This window comes from Palaemon carinicauda, chromosome 43 (genome assembly GCF_036898095.1).
Source record: "Palaemon carinicauda isolate YSFRI2023 chromosome 43, ASM3689809v2, whole genome shotgun sequence".
NCBI classification, from domain to species: domain Eukaryota; kingdom Metazoa; phylum Arthropoda; class Malacostraca; order Decapoda; family Palaemonidae; genus Palaemon; species Palaemon carinicauda.
Window position 1 is genome coordinate 18,122,840 of NC_090767.1, and position 11,828 is coordinate 18,134,667.

General features: G+C 34.2%; 2 protein-coding genes across 2 annotated transcripts in view; one reads left to right on the forward strand and one right to left on the reverse strand.

Annotated features, from left to right (window-relative positions):
* Positions 1-11,828, forward strand: part of LOC137633740 (uncharacterized) — a 388,422-nt gene that overhangs the window by 189,569 nt on the left and 187,025 nt on the right. The gene's annotated exons all lie outside the window — the stretch shown is intronic.
* LOC137633736 (uncharacterized) lies at positions 7,744-11,390 on the reverse strand. The gene is made up of 3 exons (XM_068365982.1): positions 11,248-11,390; positions 8,399-10,816; positions 7,744-7,894 (listed from the first exon to the last, which is right to left on the reverse strand). The coding sequence occupies exons 1-3, from the start codon at positions 11,388-11,390 to the stop codon at positions 7,744-7,746; spliced, it is 2,712 nt and encodes a 903-aa protein (XP_068222083.1).

The following is an 11,828-nucleotide window of genomic DNA, read 5'->3' on the forward strand; positions in this document are numbered from 1 at the left end:
CAGGGTTTTTTTTTTTTTTTTTTCTACAATTCATTGAGAGTAGCAACTCCAAAGTTTTTTTCCCTAAAATCTCACCTCATCTTTTTGTCTCTTCTGCAAAGTCCGTCTCAGTTCTGTGTTCCTTCTCCTCTCAGCAGAAGTTGACTGAGTGGGTCTGACTGAAGCTGTTCTAAAACTTCAGCTTCTCTTGAGTCCAACAGATGACAGTGGTCAATATCCCTGTGCACCAGTCAGTCAGTCAGTCAGTCAGTCAGTCATTCAGTCAGTTAGTCAGTCAATGTTCAGTTCTATCAGTTCATCTGATCTGTAAAAGGTGTATAGCATCAACAAACGAGTACATTACAAAGTTTAAGTACTAAACAAAAGATAAAATGTCCGCAATAAAAATCTTGTTGTGATATATCTTCACTCTGATCTTTTATAGCAAAACAGAATGGATCAATTAAATAAATATGAATTTGTATTGGCGGAGCAGATATATTCATTATCTTATAATATTAACTGCAGGATAGAAGTTGTACAAAAACACTTTACACTTTATATGTAAGTTCACCGAAAAATGATATAGTTGTGATAAATAGGATTTTGCATGGGCCAAATTGCCTGATAAAAGATGAGCAAAATAAAGGAGTTATAGAAAAGAGTGTCTATACAAAGAAGAAGAAGAAGAAGATGACTCTAGAGAAGGTCTAAGTTAAGGAATGACTGAGTCTGGTAATCACCGCCAACGATCCGAGATAAGCTTTGAAGAACTGCCTCGGTGCTGCTCTCTGATGTCGTATTCTGGTTCCTGAATGCAGACATTGTCTGCAAATTCATTAAGAGAAACTCTCTACTCTCTCTTAGGTGGATTCAGTGTGCCCAACCTCTAAAATAAAAACCTGAGGTGAGTGGAGCTGCTATAGAAAGAGTATGCCAGGGACCTCGTTCCAACAGGCCTGGTTTGGAGCTTCCCTTTTCGATCCAGGACTCTGACACTCTAGGCAAGGTGTTTCTCAGGTCTTTGCAAGGAAGGACTCAATAAGTTTGAATGACATCTCACCTAAGTGCTGGTGCAAGCACCAATAAAGGAGAGGGAGGAATTTCCGAAGAGAAGCTCGTCCCTTAATCATTTCCCTGCAAACATACAATAAAGCAGACTTATCAAACACCACTTGCCTTATGGTCAATGATAAATTAGTGATATGAATGCAATGCCTTGAAACCATTGTAAGGAGGTAATTTTTACAATCCGGAATCAAATGGCTCCTTCATTCCAAGTCTTATCATTCGTGAATTTGTCGCATAAAGATAAGAGGAGAAATATTAATTGTGCATCAACCGAATCGTGCAGCAATAAATCTTAAGAAAAATATAGAAGTTTTAAGAGAGGAGGCTCTGTGCAAAGAAGTGGAAGATGACTCTAGAGAAGGACAAGGTTAACGAATGGTTGTGTCTGGTACTCACCGACATCGATCCGAAACGAGAGGTGAAGGAATTAACACTTTGAGAGATGACCTGCTTTTCCCTGAGGTCACACTCTATTTCCAGAATGCAGATAATGTCTATTGTTCAAGTACATTGCCTGGCCCTTCCGGCCATACACAGGCTCTAGCAGTTTCGTAGCCCATAGCAAAAATTCCTTAAGACAAAGCTTCTACTCCTCCCTATTTGAATATATATAAGCTCGACCAATATTTATCCTGAAAACATAATAAACATGAACGAAATATTGTGAAAAAAATATAAGTTAAATATGTCTTGCTTGATGACTGAAGACAAATCATTTAAGCAGAATCCATATAATGAAGTTATTTAAAATAGGTAATTTTCAGAGTTATTTTCTAAAAACAAAAGTTGAATGTTTGAGAACCCTGAGTTTACCTTCACTTTTAATTGTGATTTAGAAACAAGAACGTAATTTAGGTCAAAACATATACAACACATCAAGTTGCAGTTATTTGTAGACATTTGGAAAATAAGAGGACTGGAATCCTTGGTCAGAATTACCTAATTGTTCCTCTCTGCATGTCTGTCTGTCTGTCTGTGCTGCAGAGGTGAGACATCTAATTTCTTTCTCCTTTCATTGTGATGATATAATAAAGACATTACGTTCTATTTCAAAGAAAAAACATAAGAGGAAAAATTAATATCAAATGAAATACAAACAAGTACAGTAGTATGAAAATATTCTAACAATGCTTTAATGTGATAGATTCTCGAAGAAATATTATTTATCTCCTCTCATCAGAAGTTGACTTAGTAGGTCTGACTGACGCTGGTCTAACATATCAGTTTCTCTTAGGTCCAACAGATGACGATGAGCAATATCCCTGTGCACCAGTCAGTCGGTCAGTATGTCAGACAGTCAAGCAGTCAGTCAGTCAGTCAGTCAATGTTCATTTCTACCAATTCATTCGATCTCTAAAAAGGAAATAGCATCAACATACGAGCGCATTACAAATTTTAAGTGCTATACTAAATGAATAAGACCGAGGTGAGGAGAGCTGCTACACACAGGGTATGTCGGGTTCCAACAGACCAGAAGCAATGTTTACCCTTTTTTTGTGAAAACTAACTCATTGAAGAAAGCAGAGAGAGAGAAAAAGGAAATGAGGCTACAGCTACTGATAATTAATTCGCTCTTTCTCTCCCTGGGTTGGTCTCTCTCAGCCTCTGCATTGCCATGAGAATAAGAGAGACACACCTCATTTAATCTACCTTTACTAGTTTCACGCTGATATAGAAGATATCATTACCTTTTATAGAGTGAAAATTTATATTTCATTGTGTGAACAAATGAAAATATTCGAAAATAAGTCGAATTGTATAAATAGTTTTTTGTAATTTATATTCATCATGAATAATGAAATTTAATATTAACGTTACTCTTTTCATTCAATTCATTAAAAATAGTAACTTAAATATTACCCTTTCTATTTCTCTAGTTAGGAGCAGTAACTACAAATCTTAAATTTTCATTCCATTGATTAAAATAAGTAACTCCTTATCATAACCATTTGATACAATTCATTATGAACAATAACTCAAAATTCTTAACCTGAAAATCTTACCTCATCTTATTATTCTCTTCTCCAATGTCAGCTTCAGTTAAGCCTTCCTTCATTTTCTGATAAGAATTTCACTTCATGGGTCTGACGGACGCTGGCCTAACATGTCAGCTTCTCTCAAGTCCAACAGATGACGAGGAACTGTATCAATTGCAACAGTAAGCCAGTCAGTCTTCTGTTCTACCAGTTCATCTGATCTGCAATAGGAAACAGCATCAATATATGAGGCCATTAGAGAGTTCAAGTGTTTTACAAAAGATAAAATATCTGCAATAAAAAGCTTAATGAGATAATCGTTTATTTTGATCCTTTATTGTAAAAGTAAATGGATTAACTATATTAATATGATTTTTTAGCAGCAAAACTGGTCCTTTTTAACATGAAAAAGTTATACTTTCTGATAAGTTTACTTTAATGTTCAAACTGATCAAATACAGAACAATAGATTTCACAAAGTACTCACCTGTCTGAAAAGTTTGAAGATCCCTTTTTCTCATTTCTTTTTTGTTGCATGATATGAGTCCTTTGAAGGACTTGGGTATGAATGATATCTTCAGTCACCTCCAGAGAGAGAGAGAGAGAGAGAGAGAGAGAGAGAGAGAGAGAGAGAGAGAGAGACTTCTTGCTGAAGAGCTTATGCCTACAGATTCCATCCAGAGCTTTGAGGGAAGATTAGGGACATTTCAGAAGACCTTATCAATGTACTCTAATATTGAAAAATAAAATGTTAAAGGTGATGAAAAAAACATTTGTTTCATTCAGAGATTTATTTCTGATGATTTCCACTGTTACTTATTACCTACCATCGCCTCTACTATCACCAGCAAGACTTGATTGTCATGAATAGATGTTAGACAATTTTTAAAGTGAATCTTAGTACATTCAAGTCTTGCAGCATTTTGCTAAGAATATGACAAGATATAATGATTTAACATGATTGAAATGATTTAACAAATGCAAAGTTCTGAGAATAGATATAAGTGAATAGAACAAACAGGAGAATGGATATAACAATAAACATAATAATAAAAGTTTCCTAAAAATAGGTTTTTATGAAAAGACGTTGAACTTTCCCTAACATTTGTTATTATCAAGTAGATGTCTGAGACATGATTAAACAAACACAAACACACTCTCCCCCCCACACACACGCGCATATATATATATATATATATATATATATATATATATATATATATATATATATATATATATATATATATATATATATATATATATATATATATATATATATATATAATAATCTTTATATCAGCAAAAGCCATATACAGAATTACAATAGAGGTACAGTGATCTTACATTTATGACATCAGTAAGAAAGATAAGATATGCAATATTATCGGTGATACAGTACAAACATCAATTAGCAGGTTGATCCCAGAGTTCTAAGGTCTGGGTAATAAAATCATAGTAGCATTATTGCTTAATAATAATGATAATAACAGCAGGACTTCCAGACAGCAAAGGTATAATATAATAAGTGAATAGAACAAACAGGAGAATGAATATAACAATAAACATAATAAAAGTGTCGAAAAAATTAGGTTTTTATGAAAAGACGTTGAACTTTCCCTAACATTTGTTATTGTCAAGTAGATGTCTGAGGCATGATTAAACAAACATATCAAACACACACATACACACACACACATTATATATATATATTTATATATATATATATATATATATATATATATATATATATATATATATATATATATATATATACACACACACACACATATATATATATATATATATATATATATATAAATATATATATATATGTATATATATATATATATATATATATATATATATATATATATATATATTACAATGACCTTTATAAACTGGAAGTGATCTATATATATGCTAACCACTAGGAAAAAAAGATAGTCAAACATGAATCAAGGATATCTATTGCAACAAATATGAATTAGATTTTGGAAGCTGTGACACTTGCTTGAAGAACTTCTTTTTTTTTCCTTTCTGTCCTCCATTTCTTCTATTTTTCTTCTTCAGTTCCTGTCGAATAAAGAAATAAACAAAATAATAATAATAATAATAATAATAATAATAATAATAATAATAATAATAATAATAATAATAATAATAATAATAATAATAATATTAATTTTAATGAACAAAGAAAAAATCACAATTAAGAAACAGACTTTGGATAAATTCAATGAATAAACACAAAAGCTAATGAAGAAAACCTGGGCGAAGATTATTATATTCATTGTAGAGAAGAGTAATAATGATAATAAAGGAAAGGCAGAAGATGAATATGACGAGAGTTAAAGGCAATGAGGAGATGATTGAAGGGAACAGGAAATACTGAGATGCAAACACACATGATTGAAGATTCTGACCAAATGATAACGAACAAAATAATAAAAGATAACAGGAGATAATAATAAAACGGAAATTGCTATATATATCAAGTCTCTCTCTCTCTCTCTCTCTCTCTCTCTCTCTCTCTCTCTCTCTCTCTCTCTCTCTCTGTATATATATATATATATATATATATATATATATATATATATATATATATATATATAGATATAGATATTTATATATATATATATATATACATATATATATATATATATTTCTTAATAATAATAACTAATAATAAAAAAGCAAAAGCCAAATCTTAAAGAAATATAAATTTTGAAACTAGGCCTATAGTGAATACAGTATATTTATCCTGGCCCATCACCTGCTGCTGAAAGGTTTGGAACATTGGTGGAAGAGAGAGAGAGAGAGAGAGAGAGAGAGAGAGAGAGAGAGAGAGAGAGAGAGAGAGATCGTAAAACACCTATGAAAAACAGGAAGAAGTATAAAAAGAAGAAGCAAACTCACCAATAAACACCATTTCTACATCCGGTGGATTCCTTTGCCTTAAGATCCATCTCTCTGACTAAGGCTTCGTCATTTGGTCGATCATCTTCTGGGAACTGGATGCTGAATCTCACCCTGACTCCCTTCAAGGAGGCGAGGAGTCTGAGGATGACCTCAGGGCTCCTCGTCCTCCCCAGGGAACACAGAGGAAAGAAGATTAACGCGAACGATCTGTTGGGAAGAAAAAAGAAAGGAAGAAAATGGGATGAAATGGAGGGAAATGAAAAGAAGAAGAAAGGAAATGATGTCACCCATATTTATTCATTATTTCATGCTTTTATTTTTATCTTGTTTTGTTCAGATGAAGAAGTGCATTTAGACACACACACGCACACGCACAAACACGTACACGTACACGCGCACACACACGCAAGTGGACATGACCCAAAATATCATGTAAATTTTGAATAAAAGTAAATACTTAAATTGATAATACTTTTTATTACATTTTTCATTATTAATGTTAATTTATATATTTTATGATCAGTTTACTTAATGCTCAAAGAAAATAGACCTATGTTCTTTCCAAAAATAGATATGGATATATGTAGGCCTATTGAGAGTACCCTTTCACACACATACAAACACACACACACACACACACACACACACACACTCTTAAGGAATGATGTCTCCTCACCTCCTTGCATCCTGTGGTTGCAATGTCCGAAGGATGTCCCCAACCTTCTCGATGTCTTCTTCCTTGACGTCCTCGACAAATGGATCCTCCTCCAAGAAAGGGATGGGGCGACTGACGCTGCTGACGTCGTTGACACTGAAGCGAATAACTGAAAGAGAAAGAAGAAGAAGAAGAAGAAGAAGAAGAAGAAGAAGAAGAATAAGAAGAAGAAGAAGAAGAAGAAGAAGAAAAACGTTGAGAAAAATGATAATAAAAAACTGAACATTTTCTCTGTGTTTCTTTCTTAAGATTCAAAAGGAAAAGGTCAAATGGGAATAATAATAACAACGAATTTAGAGGCAAAAGAACTAAACACAGTAGAGCAATATCTGCCAGTGTCTCTTTGAGGTTGCGTTAGTGTGTGTGAGTTTGCGTGTGCGTTTGCGTGTGCGTGCGGGAGTTAATGTGTGTGTGTGCGTGTGTGTGTGCAAGTGAGCATTGTAGGGCTCGCATAAGGTATGGCATCAGTCTGCTCATGAAACCCTCACATTATGCACTGTCTAAATCACCTAAGCCAATAAAAACTCAGTTTTATTCTATTGTCAAAATATCATTGGCCAAAAGAAACGTTTTTAAATCCCTTTTGCTGATTGGTTCTCCCGTTCGGATAACTCCGCCCACTTCCTTGTAGAGAACCAATCAGCGCAGGAAGGAGGCGGAGTCAGGAGGAGACGTGTTTGACTATGGCTGGTGCCGATATCAGTTTCCTATTCATTACAATCATGATCATTTTGATTCATTTCTATCATTATCAATTAAATCAAGGCCATAGAAATGAGACATTTCCTTTTGATATATGGAAGGAAAGAAATTAAAACTTAACATTGATAGCTTTTATTTGAAATTAAAATCAGATTAAAACAATATTTTCCTTTTTGTATAAAAAAAACACCTGATTGAGACCTCTGAATATAATGTTCTACATCTACAGAGTAATAATGATGATAATAATGATGTTAACAATGATATTGATAATGATAACAACGATATTAACAGACTGAATGACAGGATGAGGATGAGGGAAAGGAGGCCAGGTATTGTAATGTCCCTCGGAGGAAAGGAACAGAGAAAATAATATTATTATTACTTACTTAATTCTCTAATCTGTTTTGTCTTTTCCAAAGATTGACAGAAGGCGTCGAGGCTGGGATGGTCCTTCATCGTGACAAGGAGTCTTCCAATATTTGGAGGGATTTGGAACGTTGGGTCCCAGATGCCTCTGTAAATCTCACAACTGTTCCAAAGAGAAGAAAAGAAAAGAAAGAAATAGTTATTGGATTTGATTGGGAATTTTATTATCAAGTTCATGATGATTATGATGATGATGATAATGCTAATGATGATGAAAACGAAAAGTGAAAAGAAGTAATTTCGTAAAATATGGAAATTAATATTACCGAAAAATGAGAAAGTAAAATCGGGACTTTTTGATGTTTAGCCGACTTATTATGAGTCTAATTGTGACAATGATGATAATGATGATACTGACAATATAAAATATATTGTTTACAAGACTCAAGTTGATTGTTATACAAAAGGTTGTGACACTCTCTCTCTCTCTCTCTCTCTCTCTCCCTCTCTCTCTCTCTCTCTCTCTCTCTATTAGTAGGCCTATATGTGTGTGCTTGTGCATATGTTTGTATGTATGATCGTGTATCATTGTATTGTTATACAGATATTTGATTATTATATGTATCTTTATAATGTTCAAAATAACTGTCAAATAATAATAACTTACTCATTGGTGAGTAGATTCTTGATTGACTCTCTCTCTTCTACGGTCGGCTCTGAATCTCCTTTGTAATGGTTATATAGTTTTATCCATGATGGGTTGATGAGATGCCGGCTAAGTTGCCTTTGTAGTTCAACTAACCCATCAGTGTCATGAAGGAGTATTGTGATTTTAATTTCCTCTCTGTTTGGGAGAGGGGGATCTGTGGCTTTAAGGAGGGCAATGTACGCATCAATTGTATGATCTTCAATTTCAGTGTACTCATGAAACAACTTGAACCTCTGTGCTATCCATCTTGAAGAAGAATGATCACATTTGATATTCTTCAAGACTCTTAGCACAGAGTCTCTGTCGTTCACTCCCGACCTTACTAGGAGTTCCAGTGCCTCAATCTTGGCATCTTCTGACACCTTCATCTCGTCCTCGTCACCCATATGCAATAGGCTGATCATCTGTATCAGCATATTTTGATATTTGTGAAGGTTTTCAGGGAGACTCCCTCCAAGAAGCATTTCAAAGATCTTTGTAGGTGTGGCTGTGTTTACAGATTGGCCCCAGCATTGGTTTGTCAATTTCATAGGGAAAGACAGAGCTGCCATGAATTCCATCATCCCTTTATGAGGGAAACTGTAAAGAAAGAAGCCCTGGGAAGTGGTCACTTTCTTCAGGAAGGCGCCAGTTAGCTCTTCGGCTGGCAATTTCATATGATAACAGAACTTGGACAAATATTTGTTGGTGGATTTTGGAATATTGATTTCATCTTTTTGTAATGCTCTGAATGATTCAAGACATAGTTTTTCAATAAACTGCTCCGTTTTTTGAAGCAGTTCACCTGGTAGGAAATGAGCTGTGTTGGGGTATTTCGCCAAACGCTCCTCTAATTTTGAGCGAGACAAAAGGTAAAATTGCCAGTAGAGCTCAGCTTCAGTGGTGATGTTGCTTATAATATCTGGTTTATTCACCCACAGAATTGTTACAAGAGCGAGATTTAAGGGTAGTCCCCACACCTCATGCATAGTGTGCATTGTTTTCCTCAGATACTTTAACAGTTCATCTAATGATTGCAAAGGAGAATTGTCTGACCCCAATACTGCATAATACTTGCATACAAACTCTTCACTCTTCTCCTTTGGAATTCCCTCAAGACTAATTGTAGACACAGTTGTGTAATCAGATTTCACCTGATTGTTGAATCTCACCTCAACTTCAGGTCTGGTTGTCACAATAACACTAATTTTGCGGGATTTCTTCAGTGTCAAAACTTCTAGGAATAATTTTGCTGATTTATCATTCAACTCGTCATACCCATCTATGATGAGAAGACACTTGTGAGCCAAACACACATCAATAATTTCATTATCTTTGAATTTCTGGTGAACATCTCCAAAATACATCACTAATAAGTCTTTAAAAGATTCAATGGAATCCCTGCATTCTACATTCAAAAGTATGGCAAAGTCATTAAGGCCTTTGATGTCGTCCTTCTTACAGAGCCAGTCAGAAATGATCTTCTTGACCAGTGTGGTTTTCCCCATACCTGCCATTCCCTTGATCAGTAAGAGTCGACTGGGATCATAATGAGGTACGTGATTCAGTATCTCCTCTATAGGAACACTACAGGGGCCACTTTCCCCTTCTAGCTTCATTTCTGTGTAAATCTTCTCTACTGGTATGTTGGGGTTAGAAGAGGTTCCTGTTATCAGGTTGAGAGGATTAATGCTTTTAAATTTTTCAAGAATTTTCTTCAAACAAGGGAAGCCTTCTTCTTTCAATAACTTCATCTTTTTTGTGAAGTCAATTTCCCTTTGATATTCATCAAAGACCTCGGCTCCTATACCTCCTTTTCCTATCTCTTCTATCTTCTGCCGGGTATCATCAAAAACTCTGTCCATTTCTCTCTCGATTTCTTCTTTATCCTCAGTGTTTACTACATCCCGGAGAACGACAAGTTTTAAGCCCTCTTGAAGTTTTATTGTAAGTTCATATACTGTATCTATCACGAGAGAACATCTCTCTTTGTTCATATTTGGATTGTGGGCTGCTTCATTCCTTTTGTTTTTTAGGCATGTTAAAAACAATTCTGGGTCAGACCCATTTTGTTCATGCCACTTTTTGTCATTTTTTCCAGCTAAAAGTTTAGAAAACGGAAGAAGCGCATAAATCTGAGTTATGTCCCATGTTTTGTGTGATGAAGGATTCATGATCTTATCCAGTTGATTATCATTAAGACTCTTTTTGACTTGAATGATGTTGACCCCTTGGCTTTCGAGGTAGTCTTTGAAGTTACTGGCTGGATTCCAACCAGGATTAACCCAGCAGAGGATCTTGAAATAAAGAGGCTGAATGGCTTCCCTGAACATCTTCCATAATCTTACGCTTGACTCGTCAAACTCATCAATTTGGATCGAAGGAGGAAAGGTGTCTCTGTACAAAAGAGAAAATGCAATTGACAACAACAACAAAATTGCCAGAGAATATTGATATAGATGTATTTTGACCTTATATACAGTATATATATATATATATATATATATATATATATATATATATATATATATATATATATATATCTTCGGTGAAGGCAGCAACAGCCAGTAATGGACACAAATTTCATAGTATGGATAGGGAAAGAGTAGTTCAAAATTTCTTTTTTTTATCCCTAATATTTCGTGATTCTTAATCATATTGTCAAGTGCTAAAAATAAAAGTAGTCCTTTGATCATATATATATATATATATATATATATATATATATATATATATATATATATATATCATACCAGCGATTAAAAATTTGAATTATGGATTCTATAAAGTAGAAAAAAATTTATGAAAGAGAAGAATTGGCTACTTACAGCTGTTGAGGTGTATGCTGTGTGTTCTGTCGGTTACTGCTGGAGGAGGGATCCATTTTGTAGATTGAAACCAAATATAAAAATTCAAAGCAAACAAAGAGGAAAATTGGTAGTGGTAGACCACTATATTCCTTCAACCTCATCCGTCACTTCTACCTCTGTAAACAAAAGAATAACATTTAAAAAAAAAAAATATAAAGTGTCTTATGAACGATGAGATTCGAACAGAGATTTAGGAAAACATTTTTTCTGACAAAGTGATAAGTTATACTTACTTTTAACTCCAAGATGATTTAAAGTGACGGACAAGAAATGTACAACTCACAGGAGCCAACATTCTACCAGCTCTTATTATAACACACACACACACACATACACACACACACACACACACACACACATATATATATATATATATATATATATATATATATATATATATATATATATATATATATTGTGAAGTCCTGTGCGAGGGAGTTCTACCCTCCAAAGGACAACTTAACAGTCATAATTCTTTTAGTTTGTTTTTCTTTGTAAATGGTTTTGCTCTCATGGGTTTCCTCTTCTCTGTAACTTAA

Excerpts from the sequence above, each read along its gene's own strand:
- LOC137633736 (XM_068365982.1), bottom strand. The coding sequence starts at position 11,390 with ATGAGGTTGAAGGAATATAGTGGTCTACCACTACCAATTTTCCTCTTT. Across the intron at positions 10,817-11,247 it reads CAGCATACACCTCAACAGCT|AGACACCTTTCCTCCTTCGA; the intron begins GTAAGTAGCCAA and ends TCTTTTGTACAG. Across the intron at positions 7,895-8,398 it reads AAGAATCTACTCACCAATGA|TTGTGAGATTTACAGAGGCA; the intron begins GTAAGTTATTAT and ends TCTTTGGAACAG.